The sequence below is a fragment of the Ambystoma mexicanum genome, chromosome 5p, assembly GCF_040938575.1.
Source record: "Ambystoma mexicanum isolate Mex_15411 chromosome 5p, UKY_AmexF1_1, whole genome shotgun sequence".
Classification (NCBI taxonomy): domain Eukaryota; kingdom Metazoa; phylum Chordata; class Amphibia; order Caudata; family Ambystomatidae; genus Ambystoma; species Ambystoma mexicanum.
The window spans coordinates 1359890631-1359911049 of record NC_090930.1 but is presented as its reverse complement, the minus strand read 5'-3'; the positions used below and the strand labels follow the sequence as shown (position 1 = coordinate 1359911049).

At 40.7% G+C, this 20419-nt stretch overlaps 1 protein-coding gene across 1 annotated transcript in view; it reads left to right on the top strand.

Annotated features, from left to right (window-relative positions):
- DNAH5 (dynein axonemal heavy chain 5) overlaps window positions 1-17088 on the top strand; it is a 4235244-nt gene extending 4218156 nt beyond the window's left edge. Inside the window, exon 79 of the mRNA XM_069613779.1 lies at window positions 15978-17088. Within this exon, the coding sequence (XP_069469880.1) occupies window positions 15978-16129 (152 nt within the window). The 3' untranslated portion in view covers window positions 16130-17088. The remainder of the gene's footprint in view (window positions 1-15977) is intronic.
- Window positions 17089-20419: the final 3331 nt, after the last annotated feature.

The window sequence follows — 20419 nt, the reverse complement described above, 5'->3', positions numbered from 1 at the left end:
GAAAATTTGGCCTGCAAGTCCCAGAATGCAGAGAAAAAACTAGGACTGGATAAGCACTTACATTCTGGAATGCGTCATGTTAGCAAGTAAGCATGTACTTCCAAGATAAACTTGCACACACTAAGTGGCATTTAAAAATGTTATACAAATGTTTTGCATCTGCTTTTTCTTTCTTTTACAAAGAAGTTACACACTGTGTTGCTATTTGTTTGTTTTGTTATTAGTTTAAAGTGCAATTTGGTTAATAAAAACCTTATACACTATAGCATAAACTATTGCAAATCATTATCATACAACATTAAGAAACCAAAATATAATAAAATACAATTACAAATCCCTTTCCTTTAATAGTATAATTACATTTTGATTATAATTCTATACTTACAATATTAATATCAGATTTCAAATCACAACAATTCATCAACAAAGAGCATACTATTCCGGATATATCTATATGCTTTTTTATAGTCATAATAGAATTCATAAAATACCAGTCAGGTTAAGCAAAATATACCATCAATATAATTCTTATCATAAAATACATTGCAAAATTATTATCCCCTAAAGAATTGCTCTCTTCCGAATATAAAAAGCTACCCCAATGTATACCTTAATCTCCCCCTCAAAGATAGTTGACCAAAACCGGTCCGATATTATCATTCTCAAATCGCTCAACAAATTTCCATATCCTTTATAGTACCATTCCTGTAAATCACTACACATGGTGAGAATGTGTCTTATGGTTTCTACCTCGGTTTTACAGTACCTACATAATCTTTCTGCTCGGGGGAAATTCATCCAAGTACCAGTATATTCTTTACAAGAAGGATATTCAAGCGTTATTGCATAATAAATCTCCTCATTACTCTATTACCTGTTTTTAATAAATATTCTCTCAGTGTGGCAGGTTTAAGTCCCTGTAGAGCATAGGCAGCATAACTTCTCTTAGTATACAGGTAAGACTGATTTTCCCCCAGATCCCAAGTGATATATTTTTTCTTTAGGTTTCTAAGTAATATAGTAGCCTCTTCTCTCTCCCTTGGCACTTTCAGGCCTAGATCTTCGAGGAAGGAGAGTACAGTATCTTGTAGGCTTAACATATAGGTATTTATTTTCCCATACCCACTTCTATGTTTATCAATGAGTCTCAATAGACTCCATTCCTCCCCTCCCCCATCACTATCCTGAAATATAATTTACAGCATCCTATTTTCCATAAGATCGCCAAGGGGATTAGCCCCAGCTCACATCTTATCACCTCTATAGGTACAGCTCCACGGGGGCCTAATACAGGTCTCCAAAGTTTCCCTTCTAATTTATCTAAATGAGTCAGATATTTTCCCTCCACTGTTTCCAAGGCATACAATACTCCAGGTATTATACAACTTTTGTATACCTCTAGGAAACCTTCTATAGAGTGTCCACCTTTACTGTACATATATTTTCATATGACATTCCATTTTTTTTAATATTTTGGTTTCTACCATTTCCTGAAAACAATTCCTTCGTGGATTACTCATAATTGGAATCCCCAAATAAGGGTAGGTAGGCCTCCACCACCTCCAATATTACTGAATGTATATGCCATCTAGAGTCCAATTTTCTTTTCTCTTTTTTGGTTGCTCCAAATATCATGATCTTAATTTTATTTATATTGATATTCAAATTATTTTCCTCTGAATAGAGATACAATTCGTCCAACAACCTTTGTAAACCCACAGGAGTTTTGTCCATCAAAATGGTATCGTCCGCATACATCAAACCACATATAGCTTTACAACCTACCTTGGGTGGGAAGCTATTCATGATGGCAAATCTGTCCCATAGGTTCGACACATACAAATTGTATAATATGGGCGAGGTTACACAGCCCTGTTTAAGACCAGTATTCGTTCTAATCTCTGGAGATATTTCCCCCCCTTTTCCTAGGCAAATAGATACCGTAGTATTCTTATACATTTCTTTTAAAAAGTGTAAAATTCTAGGTCAAATTGTTTTCCCATTCAGTATTTTCCACAAGATATCCCTATCGACACAATCAAAAGCTTTGGAGTAATCGATAAAACACACATAAAGTCTTACCCCATTTTTATCCTTTGTATCTGCAATAATATGGTTCAACATGGTCAGATTATCCAAGGTGCTGTGGTCTTTTCTGAAACCCGTTTGTTGGGTAGATAGCAATTCCTCATCTTTGATCCATTTATTAATACTACCCACTAGCAGGGAACAGAAAATTTTACAACTACTATCAGCCATGGCAAGCAATCGATAATTATTGTGGATTTTCTATCCCCTTTTTTACAAATAGGTACGACTATTGCTTTCTTCCAACTATCGGGATAATTCCTTTTTCCCATATTCCAGTAAAAGGTTGTAATAGGAGCACTACCGGTTTTGGGGGTTTTGTTTAATTATGATATTGGCCAGCCCATCCAGGCCAGGGGCTCGTGATGATTTCATTTTTGTAATTATTTGTAAAATATCCAAGAGAGAGAATATCTGTTTCCCATAGGCCTGACTATTTATAGATGGTTCTATGATACGACTTTGTTTAAAGAAGAGGTTAGTGATATAATGCATCCATGCATCCTGTCCCACATCGTTATTTTCTCTGTTTTCATCCTCTAACAAAAATTGACGACACAAGTACCAACATGAGTTTTACATCACTTGCACATGCACCGGCAGTTTGCATTATTATTTTTATATTTGTAATCTTTAAGCCAATTTTTATAAAGTGTCATAATATTACTAGATCCAATTCTCCTCTCGTCATCGTCTAAATCATGTGACTCTTTAAGCTTCTTCATTTCCTTCTTCATTTCTATTTTTCTTTCCTGGATCTGATAGTCAAATTTATTCCTATGACTTTTTCCTTGTTTGGTTTTAACATCCAGCTTGCCATTAACTTTTTGTATCAGACTCAACAGGTTTCTGATCATCTTGAAACCATTAAGGGCTATCTCCTGGCCATCAAGAGTAATTCTATCAAACAGCCTATTAAATGTATCTAAATTTTTATCAGACCACATGATCCTATTTCCTCCCTCCATAACTTGTATGTTCATCTCCTTTCCTCCCTCCCAACACTTTAATGGGCAATTAACACATTTCTCCTTCAATACTTTATGGTCACTAAGAAGAGTAGATACATGTTCAAAAGAACTCATAGACTTACTTAACCTTTTGCTAACAAACATATAGTCAAGGCGATAGCCAACCTTCCAATTTTTCCAGGTTTCCCCAGTACTTGCCCCCTTATTTGGTTCCAGATACTCCAATCCCCTATTAGACAATAATTTCAGCAATTATGTGTAACGCTCACCTGGTTCCCACGGGGGCGCTGATCTAGTCTGGATTACTGCGGCCTCTTCTAGCGTGATGCGCAGGACCCGGAACACCGATTGGACAGGACCTCCAAATCGTGCTTCCTTGGCCCGTAGGAATATCCTTCTGCAGATGAGAAAGGGGATTAACAGTCTGCAGAATGGTGTGCTAGCTACCCCCTTCCCCCTTCCGTTCCTCTCTATTCCTCCAAACCCGGTTTAAGCTCACCTTATGGTTTGGGAGGTTGAACTCTCCATCCTGCTTCTGGTGCAGGGGCGTGCGTTCGTCCAGTTACTTCACTGGTTTTCAGAATGGCGCTGGCAAAATCCACTTGACTTTCCTGAGCGATGCGCCGTAAGTATGAAAGTTCAAAGTTCAAGTGAGGCCCCCTTTATGCTGTCTTTCTCACCTGTGATCTGTCCTTTATTTCAGGTGCAGAATGAAGGCGATGCGTCGAGGGGTCCTTATCATTCCTCTGAAATGTCTCTAGTCCTTTCCCCATAGGGGCCGGGGTACGGTACCTGCCAACGGGGCGGCGCCGACCTGAAATGTGGAAGAAAAGCTGGTAAGTATTATGGCTGTTAATCAGGCTTTCCTTCTGTGTGTCCTTCTGCTCACCTTTTGTTTCTTCCTCTCTCCCCTAGGTGCAGAGATGTGGCGTCCGATGCTGACAGCCGGGTTGGAGCCGGGAGATGTCTCGAGGACAGGACAGGTGAGTGAAGCGTGGCGCTGCAGCGAGCAACACGATGCTTTTAAATTGAAGTCTTCCTTCAGTGATGCTGGCGAGAAGATTCCGGATGCAGGTAAGAAGCTTGAAATAATCCTTGGTTTTCACCTTTCTCTTCTCTTACTTCCTTGCAGGTCTTCCAGGTTCAAGAAGGGCGTGGCTGTAGTCCAGGAGCAGGAGCAGACACGGTGAGCGTTAAGCTGCAGGAAGCAGAACAACGCGAAGCATGAGCTGCTGTCTGGGCGTGGCTTAAATAGCCTCCAAAGAAGTCCCAGGTATGTATCCTTCCCCAACTTCCCTGGCCACGCCCGAGTGAAAAAATAGTCCCTATGAAAAAATAGTCCCTTTCAGGTCTCAGGGAGGCCTGAAGCGTGCAGCATGGTCTGCATCAGGTAAGTGCACAAAACACCTCCCTTTATGAGCCTGACGCCTATGGTGCCAGGACTGATGTCCAACATGAGCCTGGCGCCAAAGGCGCCAGGACTGAGTCCAAAGAGTCCCTATAAGGGGCCGCTGGGCTTTTACCCGAGGGCATGATGCCTGCTTCCGGGGGTGCTGGGCCTGGCCTGATGCTCCGGGGGTAGGCATCATGACATTATGCCCCATATGCGATTTGGTGATTTTTTTTTCCCATCCAAACCACAGCTCCGTATTTCAACCGGCATAGTGCCAAGCGTATCATTCCATAGTTCCATCTCTTTGTCACAGTAAGCATTGAAATCTCCTACTATGCAGATTTCAGAGTCAGGAGATTCTAATAACCATCCTTAAATATTAAATAGTGCTATTAATATTATATCCTATCTCAGACTTATTCCCCCCCCCCCCCCCGGATGGGAGTATATGTTGATAAGCAGCATTTAGCTGAATTGGCTCACATTATCTATAACTGCACACATAACAAATGGGGAATTCCCATAATGGTCGAAGGTCCTGCATGGGATGTGATTTTTCACCCCAATACACAGACCTCGAATCAGCCAGCCTGTTTCCCCTCTAATAGCGGCTTTATTCCATATGTTATACCCTTCCAATAACATTTCCCCACACACCCATGTTTCTTGGAGGGCAAATATGTCACTAACTAACAAAAGTTGGATTTCTATCTATATGGAGTAGGTTAAACCCCCTACTATTCCAAGACAGTAGGGTCATTTCCTTTCCACATACCTTATGTCAGTTGTCTGGTAGAGAGTTACACTCTAATGACCGTACTTCCTTTTGATTACTCCCTGTGTCCCTTCTTGTTTTTTGGTACCCCCAAGCTCCATATTTTCCTCCATCCGGTCTGGGTTGACCGTGGTATGGCAGATTACAATCTCAAATTCCTTTCCCCAAACCCTTTTAGAGTGTTCACAGATCAAATCCACCAGAACTGCAGATCTAAATTGGGCAATTGCCCAATTTTCCCAACTCCCAAATTTTGGCAATATAACCGTATCAATATCCCCTGAATTGATGTTATACAGCTGCGGAATATTTGACAATTTATTCAGTATCCAGGCCCTGTTCATAAAGGGACTTTCATCAGAGGACGCTTTTTCTATAATCTTGATTCTTTTCCCCAGATAATTTTTTGTTACCTCCTTGTTACCAATATATTTACTCACACTGATTCTTGAATTTCCACTAATTGCCAACCGTTCCATTTACTTGATATACGTCTCTCTTTCTTTATTGGTAAAAGACATGGCCATTTTATTTACATATTGTGTTTAATTTCCCAATGGCTCTTCTCCAACTGATTCAAGATTCAATTACTTCGGGAACCTGGTCTTTATCCCTCAACCATTTTTCTATACCCGCCCTTTACTCATGGCAATTTTCCCTTTCTCCAATTTCTTCTGACATTCAATAATTTCAAAACGGATTCCAACTTCCACACATTCGGAATCTAATGGAGCAATAGCTGCTAGTGCCATGGTATTCCTTTTTGCACACTTATGCGTCTTAACTTTAGCCATAGCCACCCGACACTGGGTAGTTTTTTTATTTTTACGTTTGCGCCTGGTTCTTCTCATAGCACCATGGGAAACGGTCATTTCAGTCACACTGTCACAATCATTCATTACCTCTACCGACATCCCCACTAAGGAAGGTATCTCTCTGGTGTGTTCTTTCACCTGCGCCTCACATTTCTCATTCTCTTTCTCAGCAGCCAAACACAGTTCACTCAGATCACCCATGACTACATTACCATTATTATAATCATTTTTTTTGCTGTTCTGGTCTTTTTCCCTGTTTTCCTCTATCATAATACAGAATGCTTTAGTATTATCAATGGGCTGGTGTACCACGGATTTGATGTCATTTTGTTCCTTTAACAACTTTGTACAAATATCCAATAAGACATCCATCATAGTTGTCAGGGCATCAAATTTTTCTCCCACATTGAGAGAGTTATCCCCTCTACTACCCAATTCCGGATTTGGTGTATTATCAATAGCATTTCCTGTTTCATTCCAAGACTCTTCCCCCTCGTTACATACAACGTCAGCCTGTGCATATTTTCCCATATCAGGTGTGGCTGACAAATTAATTCCTATGTCATTATTCATATTTGCTTCTTCAACAGAGGAAATGTCCCGATCCATTCGTGCCCCCATAGATTGACGTCTAAAATTCTGCACAAGATTCAACAGCGACTTATTGTCAATCATCAAACTATTAATAGGGGGAGGTTGTATGTCTGTTATCTGTGGTTCCTGTAGTTTTTCTTTTATAGTTAGAAACCTCAGTATTTTAGGTTGGTCTAGTAAATGTTTTTCTTGTGTTATATGGCTAGTTTCTTTGTTTCCTCTACCCTTTTTACATTTTTCCATGCCCAACTCTAAAGCCCCCTGTTTAACTTTCTGGGTAGGTGTGTTTTTCTTGCCCTTCTTAGATCTTAAATTATGGTAGCGCTAACTGGGCCCCATGTTGCTAATCACAGGGAAGGAAACAAAGATTCAGATATATTCGGAGCGGAGGCAGAAGGAAATCGCTTGTACTTGCATTATAATTACTTACAGTATAATATGTAAGCAGCAGTACAATTGGCGTCCTCTCTCTCCCCAGTCTAAATGTTGACGAAGAGGAAACCCTTATGATCACCAGAGCAGAGGACCCACCTCGCAGCCTCCGATGCTTCATTGTTAAAATGTTGCAGTACTATCAAATATCCCTATAAGCAGGGATAAGCACAAAGTTAAAGTGCAAAGTGCCACATACGAAGGATAATACTTAAAACGATCTTTTTGATTTAGCCAAAAGATAAAAACAGTTTAAATCTGTATCAAAATTAGCAGGAGAGAATTCTTCGCAGCCCCTATTGGGCCGAGAAAATAGTTATAAAATAATTAGGGGCAGCTATAAATATATTAGTGACCTGTAAAATATAATAGCACTATATCCAGATACAGTAAAATTACAAGTCCATCACAATCAAGTAATAATAACAATTCTGTGAAGCAGAAAGTGTTATCTCAAAATTAAACAAAGAAAGGAAGTTCATACAAATCAAATTACGGAAAATAATCAAGCTATGGAATTCTCTCCAAAGTCCAATAGACAGCGGCATCCACAATTAGCCAATGTTAAATAAAGGAAACCTCCTGTGTTAGGCATGCCTGACAGATCAAAGAGCTACCTTAGTCTGACTCTCCCCCCTAACCAGGCAGTCCTATGTATTGAAAACAATTATGCGCTTACTTCCAGATCAATCCATCCAGATTATCATGAAATCGCAACAGCTAATTATGCAGAGGCAGCTGGGCAAAGGGGGCACAATCCATGAGTGTTTACACCCGACCACACGCCCAACAGCTCAACAGTTTGCTTGTGCCCTTTTACTCCTCGCGGGCTTAAACGCCTCAAGGGTGCCAGCAAGTCCAATTTATGCAGAGCTTCCTGTATGGGTGTGATCCAAGCCCTAAAGCAACCAGCACTGCAAAAAGCCAGCAGTCGGGAGTGGGGCATTTGCTGCACAGGAATCTATATTGATCCCACTACCTCATATTCAACAGCGTTCTATATGGCCTGTGAGGCGGCAGCCGGGATCCTCTGCCCCACATGAGTAGCCTGTGTGGTGGCAGGAGTGGTCCAGGAACATAGAGTAGAGGCCATCAACCTGCTTCTCCCTGAGAAAGGAACACAGCCCAGATTTTCCACAACTGAGGACGACCCCACACTCAGTACATCTCACCTTGACTGCCTGAGCCTTCCATACACCACCAACGGTGGTGAAAATCCGCCACACCCATGACTCACTGAGCGCGCTGGAGGTAGGCACTTCCTCTTCCTCATCTTGCTCTTCTTCTTCATCCTCTTCTGCATCTCCGCGTCTGTTCCCAGTCCCAGCCCTCCAGATGGTTGTTCTGGTGGTGGTTGTGGCTGGGGAGGAGGAATGGCCCTGACTGAAGCTATTGATGCTGATTGCAGTTGGTTTGCCAAAGCAGTTTCTCTAAGATGCTCTCTCCTGGAGTGCCAGATTGAGAATGACTAAAAGTAATGGGTGGGTCCCTTCAGAGGAACTATCTGCAGACCACGCGACTGTCCGTGGACTACCGAGTCATAAATGGGCCTTGGAAAGTTGTAAAAAGTTGCCAGATGAACTAAGAATGGCTCGAGGAGCTCTGGAAGGTTAAACTTTCAACTTGAAACATCCTAGATTGGCAGACAATGCAGTTTGAAACTTTCTGCGGTGACAGAGTCTTTTCACGGACAGGCTGTCACACCGCAGAGGTGCGGTCACATGATGACGTCCCCGCATGTCCGCAGAGGGGAACCCCTCGGGCAGGAGTCACACTACGTGCGCATGGATGTCCGCAACCGGGCACGCTTACCGCGGACTAATTAAAAGTGCATAATGGGAGAATGGACATGCCCGGACACGGCACAATGTCCGCACATACCCTTTTGCGTAACCGGACATCGTATAATCTGCAGACTATTAATTGGGGTTTTAAAAAAAAAAAAAAAATATGTAAGAACAATATACAAGATATTTATAGCATAAAAAATAAATGTATTTATGAAAGGGACGGGCTGTCGGAATGGGAAGCATAAATGAGAGGATTTGGAATTTCTATACAACGATCATCAGGGGAGGCAGGGAGTGAAGTTTCATCAGAGCTTCTTTCATTTATATTTTGGAAATTTGTTGTGGGTGAATGCCGGGGTTAAGGGGGACCGACACGAAGGACAGTGATAATCAACATTTCTAATAACATGATTTTTAACATGATTTAAAAGTTTCTTAAAGTCAGTACTAAGTTCATCCAATTTTGCAGACAAGATCATGATTTCATTGTGTACAGTTGGGACAAATATTGCCTTCGTGATTCTTGGGATTGCCCATAATTAAATTGGGGTGTTTTTTCTTCATGTGAAGTATGTGCTATAAAAAGAGAAGAAATTATTATTTGCCTGAGTACTGTATAAACTACATTATTTGTTTGTATTAAAAGATGTATTGTTTACCATTAGAGATGTTATTGTACAGCGGGTTGCCTCCAAACTCACCAATACAAAATTACAAAAGTAATCCAAAAAGGAGTGTAAACCGGGCTAGCAGTAACACAATGTATTCTGGGCCCAGTCACAGCTGGGAAAGCAAAACCCCTACAGAGAGCGGAACATGGAACAGAACTGCATGAAAGGCGCTGTCAAAGATACGCCCCTAGAATAAAAGCTTTTATAATCATACAAACTAATTAGCATCAAAGCATATTGCAACATTATCTTAGTCCTCCATGTGAAGCTGATTGACCGAACTACATCATTCCCCTATAGTGGCACATACATTATCCTGAAATGATTGGGTCCCGCAACCTTGCCACACAACCGTCGACCGCCTCTCTGACGTCACAGCCCAAACCACAATTCGCACATCATAATGCCATAACATTGAGATGTTTGAGATGACCAGCATATCTTTATTCATCTGCCACTGTTCATCTCCATCCGTTTCTCATGGTAATACAACCGATCATGACACTTCAAGAGCCTTGAACCATTGACAAGCTACCGCTTTAATGTTGCATTTTAAGAACTCTTCAAACCACTTCGCAGGCTGAGATGTCCTTAGGGGAAATTTAAAACCGCCATTGGGAATTTTGAAACCGTCAGTAGACCAGCTTCACAAACTCATATGCCAAATTATAAAATGATTGTGCATTCACTGCCTTTCCCCAGCACCCACAAGCTTTGCTTCCTGACCTCGAAAGTATCAATAGCTGTTCAGTTCTTGTCTTATGATCCTGGGAACATGTAGTTTGTAATGTACTGCCTTCCACTGCGGCTATTAAGCAAGTTAATAAAATGTGGAATCGTTTCTAGTGAAAAGCATGCTCTTAGACCTGTTTACAGAGCCTCAACCTAATGTTAAGCCTGTATACTTACCTGTAACCCAAACTTTATTGCCTATGAGTTATTTGCTTGAAACACAATTATTTAGGGCATTTTCCAGCCTAGTCCATAGAACTGTGTGGCTATCAACAAAGCCCCTTCCCCTTTTAGTGGGCTTTTCCCTCAGCTGATAGGTTTGCACCTTCTTACTGTGCTGAACTTGCATTTTTACCACATTATCAACACTCATTTCTTCTTTTGGGGTGTTTTCTTCCAACCACTCAAGTGAGTTTGCCATTTCTGTGAAAATAAAAGAATAGTGCTTTTCGCTTGCAAGAAATATGTATATAATTAATGGTAATAATACCAAAATAAATACAGTATACTTACTATTTCATAAGAGGTTGTTTTGGAATGAGTGCCTGGTGTATGTGAGTCTGTATGAAGAATTGTAAGAAGTGATACTGTGAGGTGTACAACTATGGTTTGGTGCACTGCATTATATTATGAGCTAAATAAAACATAATGTGTACATTTCAAATTATGATTTTGTACAAAAATGTATATTTGGGCCTAGTAACTATAAGTAATGTTGTTTTATGAATATGTGTTTGTTGGTTGAAGGGTAGGGCATTTTTTGTTCTCCCCTGTGCTTCTGGGCTTTGTGAATGCTACCTGATCTCCGCGGACTTTCAAACTGTCCGCTGTCTCTGGAGCTGCTACATTGCGGGTGAGTATAATATAAGGAACTTGTAGCAAATTAAGGGTGAACTGGTAAAGAGACATTATGGTTAAGTTGCGTGAATAAAAACCTACGAAATTCAGTGAAAAACTGTAAAACATAAGACTAACACCCAGGATAGTTGATGTCCTGGGTGTTAGTCTTAGCAGTGCACCGTGGTGGCGCAAGTTATTGTTGCTTAGCTTACCATAACTGGCCAATTTCAAGGGTTTTTTAGGTTTTACTTGTAACCATAACATCCCTTTAACAACATTTTTTCCACAGGTTTTTATTAGTGCAACTTAACCATAACATTACTTTGACAAAGTTTTTTTCCACTGAATATATATATATATGTATAAGTACGGCGGGCTGACTGACAGTCCAAAAATAGCAGCAGCACTCAGGCAATGAAAGTTGACACCAAGGCAAATCCCAGATGGGAAAATCTGCTGCAAAACAGTCATTTATTTTTCATATATCCATGGACAGGAGGGCAGCAGAAAATGCAAAGCAAATGACAACGCGTTTCACCCTTGTGGGTTTCGTGGGGTCTAAGATAATAGAGAGAGGACTTGAGTATTTATGTGGTGAAAAGGTATGTAGTCCTGCTTTTATGTTGTGTTGGAGAAAGCTACTGCCTTTTCAGACCACATAATTGCCATCTTGGAACATAGTGCAAAAAGAGATCAATGTATTTGACAAACATGCATTTCATGATTGCTAAAAAGCACATTAGAATATAATACATAGAAATACTAGATTTCTTCTAATAAGCATTTGTTAATTTAAAAGAAATGGATATTGTAACATGGCATAATATTTTTAAAGTGGCATAATATTTTATTTTATTTTAAATGGGGAAGAGTGGTCCATTCCGATTTAAATGGTAAGGAACATATAAGAATCATTGATAAATGCCTCCTGGTAAATGCAAAAGGCTATCCAATATGAAACGCTACAAATATTTGCCGCAATTCTTTCAACACTATAATATGTTTGTATACTACCACTATGTATTCCCAAATGTGCGTATTTGTATCATAGCAACTAAGAAGAGAGAAAATAGAAAAGCGTTCCCCCAAGTGGGTTAAGGGAGCAATTTGTTAAATACATACATAATTGTATACACAATTCCAGTTGGATAAAAAATCCTCCCTAATGGGGTGCAGAGCCTAGTCAATAAATTATATATAAAAGGTGACAAGTGCATGGTGCTTCTGAGCTGTCTTACTGCACTACTTGATCTCTTAGAACATTTAGTTGCATTGATGTTATACATGATGTGATGCTTTGATCTCATTAGTACCAATGTTCCAGATGGTATGACTGGGCGGTTTATGTGGGCATACAATCGAATCTATCAATGAATAATGTCATATATTGAATCTAATCCGCTCAACTTGACTGGAAAAAGTGCGATGCATAAAGTGCATAATTAGTATTTAAAGTGCAAAGTGCTGGTATTCGGAAACTAGTATAGTACGTGGCATTTCTGTAAGCGCTCATTTTAAAATCCATTTGCGATTTTCGCTTGATCAATAAAGAAGTTTGTCAGATAATCTACCGAGTTGCATAATGGTATTATTCTGAATATGCACAAAGTGTGCCAAATAAAGTGCAAAGTGCTAATCTTGTATCCAACAACAATTCAAATACTAGATAATAAATGGTGGATTTCAAGCAGGAAATGACACTTGATAACTTGTCATAACGATTAATAATACTATCAGTTATCTGTAAAATACTAAAAGTGCTGTATTACAATCTGCTGAAGTGCCTACAAATATAAACCTGCTCGTCACCCCCATAATTAATTTAATTATGATGTTAAAACCCTGAGTTCATGCCTCACTAAAACCGTTTAACTCCTCTACTCTCTAAAAGCTACATGTTAAAATGCTATTCATATAATAATGAAATAACAAGCAATTATATAAAGTGCAATGTGTGAAAAAGCTAATCAGTGAAATTACAAAAAATACAGACACACGGATAATACTAATATTAAAAAGTGCAAGACAATCCTACAAAACCATATGAATGTCACAGTTATAAAATAGATGTATGTACTCACACAGGATAGCGATTGGATGCCAGGCTTTTGTAGACTCTTTTAGAAAAATGGGGGAAGAGAATCCTTATTTGAAGATGGTAAGAGAGAGTGACTTCGATTGGTGTCCAGTCAAAGGGTCAAATGCATTGTTTCGAATTACAATAGATTTGAAACAAAAGGACCGAAAAAAAAGGTTGAATGCCTTTTTTTTAAATGTATTTTTATTTTTTTGGTTTCCGTATAGGAAAAAAAGTGTTTTTTACACTAAAAACAGGGGTTGGGGAGGACCCCCCCCAAAAAAATTCAATCTTTTTTTTCGGTCCTTTTGACTGAAAGTATTGTATTCGAATCAATTGCAGTCGACCCTTTCACCTACAACCACTTAAATTCAGTATATCAGAACAACAGAACAGAAAAGCTCCTAAAGCAAAAGATAATAATAATAAGCTTTAGAATAATTCCACTCAAAATAAGCCAAAAGATGCTCATCGAGTAGCAGATGAATACTGGTTGGTTCACAGCACAGTTAGTCTCCTATGAATACATGCAGTTCTTCATCTCGATTGTGACCCATCTGGGTTTTTGTATTATAATCCACAATATAGCGTGATTCTAATTGTCTTAATCTTCTAAATCTGTCACCTCCTCTTGGGTGTAGGTCAACTGTATCGATTACAAAATATCTGAAAGAAAAGGCATTTCCATGGTGTTTATCCTCAAATTGTTTTGCTAATGGGTAATTCATGTCCTTATTTTTGATTGCCCGTAAATGTTGTAGGATACGCAATCTTACTTCCAGTTTTGTACTTCCAATGTACCGTAAGTTGCACTGGCAAGTGATCACGTAGATAGCAAATGGTGTAAAACATTTGATTTATTTTTTTATCAAAACTTCTTTAGTTGTTCTTGAATGGTTATATTTTGTTGTTTTCAATCCAAAACGACACGCCTTGCATTTGGTACATGGAAAGAAACCTGGTGTCCTTTTGACTGAAAGTATTGTATTCAAATCAATTGCAGTCGACCCTTTCACCTGGTCAGACCAGACGTCCTTTGCGGGTCCCGCATGGGGACCAGGGAGTTAATAACGGGCCTGTTATTAACGGGCCCGTTATTACCTCCCTCCCCATTCCCATTGAGCCCTAACGGGGCTCGAATGGGAATGGGGATGGGTTTTTTGAATGAGGAATTACCGGGTCCTCCAAGGTTGGAATGACAAGGTAATTCATCATTCAAGGAACCCGGACCCGAGTTTGGAGGCAGCCATGGCGCTATTAGCACCCTGGCTACCTCCAAACTTGTAATTAGGCCCATTGTATTATATGTCCTTTTGTTATGTTCTTCTTCTGCTAAGATAAATGGAATACTCAGTGCATGTCTGTGTGAGTGGTTCTATGAAAGGTTGGGTCTATCCTCTATGCCTGTGTTCCCTGTCCCTCAGTTGAGGCAGTTGGAGCTAACTATCTAGGGCAAGGGATTGGATGCCTGCTGTTTGTGTCCCCATCATCTACTTACCTGAATGATGTGATTGTCAAAATCAACCCAATGGCCTCAAGAAGAAGCCACCTGGTCGTTGTTGCTGTTATCTAGCATAAATATGACAAAGTGCAAGGCAGATATCTGCACCAACAAATACTGCCATCACATATCCTATTTTCAGTTGTCGATGACACTCTAAGCATTTTCAATATCAGTCCCGGTCACCTCTTTAAAAAATATGTTGTTGTAGAAGTCAGATTATACGCAATCAGGCAAGAGTCTCAGGGATAACTGGCAGGAAGATGTATTCAGCTTCTCAAGTTGCAGGTTACATCAGCATAGGATACATAGTGGACATGTCATTGCATCCAACACCTAGGCACACAATGACACTGATACAACAGACTCAGGCCTCTCTTTCAACATTCCACTCTATATAATATGCCCAAATCACCTTAGCACTGTGGATGCTCTTACAATGAGACCCCTTCATGGATTAAGGGGAAGTTAGTGAGGTGCAGTGACACTGTTTATAGGGGAACAGTGACGGGAAGGGGATAATAACCGAGGAATCTGTGTCAAAGAAATTGTTATTGAAGGATTTTATAAGTTGTTTTATGTCTTTATTCACACTCTCCTAAGTACTCAGGGATGTGTACATTAGAGATGTCTAAAGGAAATTACAATCAGATAAGTTTCATTTAGGAAAAGACTGTTGATAATGTTATAGTGGAGGTAAAATCGAAATGCCTTGTAGATGAAGAGGCGCATCAGGTTTTGTACTAGATAAGTACTTGCAGGTAGGAGTGAGTGTGTGTGATTTTATAAGTTGTCATATGTCTTTATTCACACTCTCCTAAGTACCCATGGAGGTGTGCATTGGAGAGGTCTAAAGAAAATTGCAATCAGATAATTTTCATTTAAGAAAACACACCTGATAATGCAATAGTGGGGACAAAATCGAAAAGCCTTTTAGATGAAAAGGACCATCAGGTTGTGTACTAGATAAATACTTGCAGGTAGGAGTGGGTGTGTGTGTGTGTGTTGGAATGTGCTGCGGACCAACTAGTGGGGGTACAGGTTGTTCTGGTTTACACCAGAACGTGCACATTGCAGGCTGACTGTAGTACTGAAGAGGGGGCAGTCTTTAGAGCTCTGAGTTTGACCTCTGAAAAATCTTAAGAAGACCTTGAAAACCAGTAACCCCTTTCTGGAATTAGGTTTTACTTTTCACTCTTAATTCACTTGCAATCTTAGTTTCGATTTTAAACCAAGGTTGAAATGTTTTCAAGTATTTCAACATTTATATATCCATTCTCTGTCTCCTCTTTTTCCAGATACCAAAGATGTCTCTTTATACTCTTGTCCGATATACAAGAAGCCTGTTCGAACAGATTTGAACTACATTGCACCAGTAGACCTGAAAACGATTCAGCCATCAGAGCATTGGATTCTCCGTGGCGTAGCTCTTCTGTGCGATGTCAAATAATGCTGATTCTTTTATATCTATATTTATTTAAATAATACAAACGCATTTGCTTACTTAATTGTGAGACAAAATATGAATGTCCTATGGTAAACGAGATGCAGCGTCTCCAACACAATGGGCCTCATTACGAGGAAGGCTGTAGAGGGTTAACGGTGCCGGTAGAGCTGCCGGTGCCGTTAACCCTCTACCGCCTTATTACGAGGTCTGCTTGCGGGTTAACCAGGCGTCCTTAGCAGGACCCTCTAGCAGACCAGGATGCTAACAATGGGCCCGTCATTAACAGGCCTGTTGTTAACATCCTCCCCATTCCTATTGAGCCCTATGGGGGCTCAAATGGGAATGGGGATGTACCGCGTCTGGGTCCCAGGAAAGGGAATTACCTCCAAGGTCGGAATGGCCCAATAATTCCTCATTCCTGGGACCCGGACCCGGTACCCGGTATGGGGGTAGCCATGCCGCTAAAAGCAGCATGGCTGCCTCCATACTCATAATGAGGCCTAATGTCAGTGGTGTGTTATGAAATCTGTTTTTAGAACAAGTTTGATGCTCATTTTAAAAATAGCTGTCTTTTCCAGTGTATGCAGGGTTATTGTTCCTTAATAAGAAATATTTGTTATTTATTTATTGCAATTACTGGTTTCCTGTCATTATTGGAAAGAGGTAATTATAAGATTGTTTGAACAATTATCATTTTTAGTTTTCATGCATTTCAAGAGAGACAGCATTAAGTTCAAAAGTGATAATGAATTGAGAATATTGCAGTACAAACATTCTAAAATGAGATATTTTGTTACATGAATTGTTCTCTTAAATTGTTTAATGTGTATGTAAATTATGTGTTGGATTTTAGCTAAATGTCCTATTAGCTATAAAATATCATGTTGCCATGAATGGCATACATATTCATCTGAAATAAAGGTACAGAGCATTGATAACCAAATAAATTATACATGAAATGATTTTGCTTGTTTTCCAGAAATCTGTAAGATATTATAATGACTTTTTATTCCAGTGGTGGTAACTTTCATTTTTGCAATATTATTTTTGCGTGTGTTTATATTTCATGAATAGTAACTGTTGGAGTGGTGTAAATGTTATCTTCCCTTGTGTTTTGTGTCTTTTTTGTAAATTGTCTTAAATATAGTTATAGACATAATTATGGGATACGTGTAAAAACACAAACAGGTAGTCCTTTTAGTAATAGCAGTTTTTTATACTACAATTATGATAAATGAGAACATGGCTTCTTATCAGAATCACAATTAATTATTGAGGTACATTTTAAGATGTTAATTTCTAATGAATCGTGTACTCCCACGTATTCATGTTTGATATACCGATATCCTGCTTGCAGCTTTGGACATTTTTCAAACATCAGAGGGCGTAGTACGCCGTTGAGTCGAGTTCCCTCGCAGCCTCCAACCGCGCACTTGGACGTGACATTGGTATAAATAGCAGGCACTGCGCCTGTTGCTGCAGTTCTGTTTTTCCCGTGCATAGCACGCTTTGAATGGTTTAATCGCCTCAGCAAATGTCTTACTGCGTATTAGACATCTTTGAGAATGTCAACTCCAAAGATAGGTTTCAAGAGGTGTGCAGACTCTGTTTTGAAAATGTTGATCACAGATCCACCCAGAATTTGCCTCTGGGGTCTTGGTACAGAGCATAGGGTCGACAGGAAGAAAGTGAAGTTTCCTCACAAATCGGCTTCTAAAGCATAGTGGCAATAGATTTGGATTAAAATGATGGATGTGTATTTGAAGGTGGCATCTGGCTTCCCCATGAAAAAGCCAGAAAAAGCTTCTGACCCCATCGTGCCTCAAAAGGCCGACAGGGAGTCGTTGAAGGCTACCCCTCAAGAGGCATCAACCCTGTCTTCGTCTCAAGACAAGTCAAACCATCTGTCTCCTTCTTCCTCCTCCTCGAAGGTTTTGATGCAGACACCTTTCATGTCGAAGCCATCGACATCTGCTGCCGACCCATTGACGGCTTCCAAGCCGTTGTCGAAGACAGATCTTTTCAAATCTATGGGGTTGATTTTTTAGGAAGAGTATTACTCTGATTCTCCTTTTGGCCATGCTTATGTGCCCCAAATGTGCCAGAGCAACTTATTTCCAATGAAGCCAGACTGGAAGTTCTGACAACATGCCTAAAGGAGGCTAGTGGACTTGACATTTTCCCTGAAATTGAGTTTGCCACACCAGATCCTTATGCTCACTCTAGTGGGGTTTATAGATCTGTTATGAGTAAGGTAAAGAGTGCTTGGGGTGGGGTCGTCCTGCCAGGGAGATAGTGCAGGATTATCTAACTGACATCCTGGATCCCCCCTCCCCCAAGGAACCGGTTCTACCTTTTCATTCAGCCCTAAAAAATAGAATGCCCGCTGTGTGCAAAGATCTGGCCAGAAAGTATAGCTCCCTTTTGAATTGACCCAGAATTTCTCTCTGGGCACCCTACCCCCAAAAGTTTGGTAGTACAGGCATCTACCTCTACATCTAAAGCTGCAGGCTACTCTACAATTCCCCCTGACAGGGACGACAAGAAGTTTAATGTCCTAGATAAAAGTGTGTTTTCTGCCTGTAGCATGGCTCTAAAAGCCTAAAATCCTTCTTGCTCCTTAGCAAGATAGTCTCGGACTTAACTTAGTTCAGGACGGAATAGAAGCCATGTGACAATCTAGCTGCCTGTGTTGGATGATCTGCAGGTACAGTAACTCGAAGATTTACGTGGCTGCGTAAAACAGGTTTTGCATCAGATGTGTAATCTAGATTACTAGACATGCCTTTTGATAGATCTCATCTTTTTTGCACAAAAGCTAATGAAAGCCTTAAAAAGATCCCAGCTTCCATGGCATCTGCTAAGTCTCTTGGTGCAGCTATTCGTCAGCTCCAATGACCTCAAAGTTGGAGGGGTCTGTCCTTTCGCTTTTATTCTTCCGTTGGGAGAACTAGAGGACATAGTGCCCAGAGAGGTCAGAGAAGATTTCCACGTGGTGCAAGAGGGTGTGGAGGTAGAACTGCCCAAGCAACCCCTGCTTCTTTCCCGTCCGTGCAGCCACAGCACTAAAACCACTTTAAATCCTTGTCACACAAGAATCTGGTGGGAGGCAGACTGAGGCCCTCATCACGAGTTGGGCGGTAGCCCTTAAATGCAGCAGTAATGGGGTTACTGCTGCATTTACTGCTCTGTCCAATCTCGAGCCCAGCATGTTTTCCCCCAGCTCAGAGTGGGGGGTAAACATGCCGGTAAAATGCCTATATTCGGCACAATTCCCACCGGTGGTATTACTGCCTGGTAATTGCGCCGTAAATTCCCCATTGGGTTCAATGGACCCAATGAGGAATGGGGTGTAATGTTTAGCACCGAACCCGTGATCCGACGGTAATACTGCCAAGAAACAGCGTATTCAGCGGCAGGGTCTTGGTGCCACAGCTCGTTGCCCATCCGGGATGACGGAGTGACATTCATTGAGGCAACGCTCACTTGCATGCCTTGTTTTCGAGTTGCTAGGCAATTTACCACTAACAACCTAATTTTGGGCATTCAGGAATAAAAGCCAGACAGCTACTCATTTTGTGGCGTCTGAACGTCCTTGTTGCTACGCGCTAACGGGATACCACCCAACTCGTGATGAGGCCCTAAACCAGTATTACAAATAATGGTTATACATTACTTCAGATGCAGCCAGTGGCCCCCCAGACTTACTGCCTTCCTTTCTTGAGGATATAATATGATATGATATGGCTTCTATGACGTGCCTATACACAAGTGTCTTGGGGAATCAGACCCGCTCCTTCTGCAAGAGATTCTCTACCTGCTGGAGAAAGGTTCTGTTGAAAGGGTACCTGTAGCAGAGCAATATCAAGGTTGGTACTCCACCTACTTTCTGGATCCCAAGAAAGACAGAGGACTGCGACCCATCTTGGGCCTGAGATGCATGAACAAGTTCCTCAGGAAGGACAGATTCAAGATGGTCACTTCTTTGCAAATCCTCCAGGCCCTTAACCTCCAGTATTCAATGGTGTCACTCGATCTTCAGGATGCTTATTTTCATGCGCCTATACATCCGAAGCAGAGGAAGTACCTGAGGTTTGCCATTGGCAGGTCTCCCTTTCAGTTTCGGGTTCTGCCTTTCGGGCTCACCTCTGCCCTGAGGGTCTTCAAGTTGATGGCGGTGGTAGTAGCGAATCTAAAGAGGGGGGATTCACATCTTTCGTATGCCTAGACAATTGGCTGATCAAAGCTTGTTCTCCCGAACAAGCTCTGGATCATCTCAGCAGCACCTGCCAC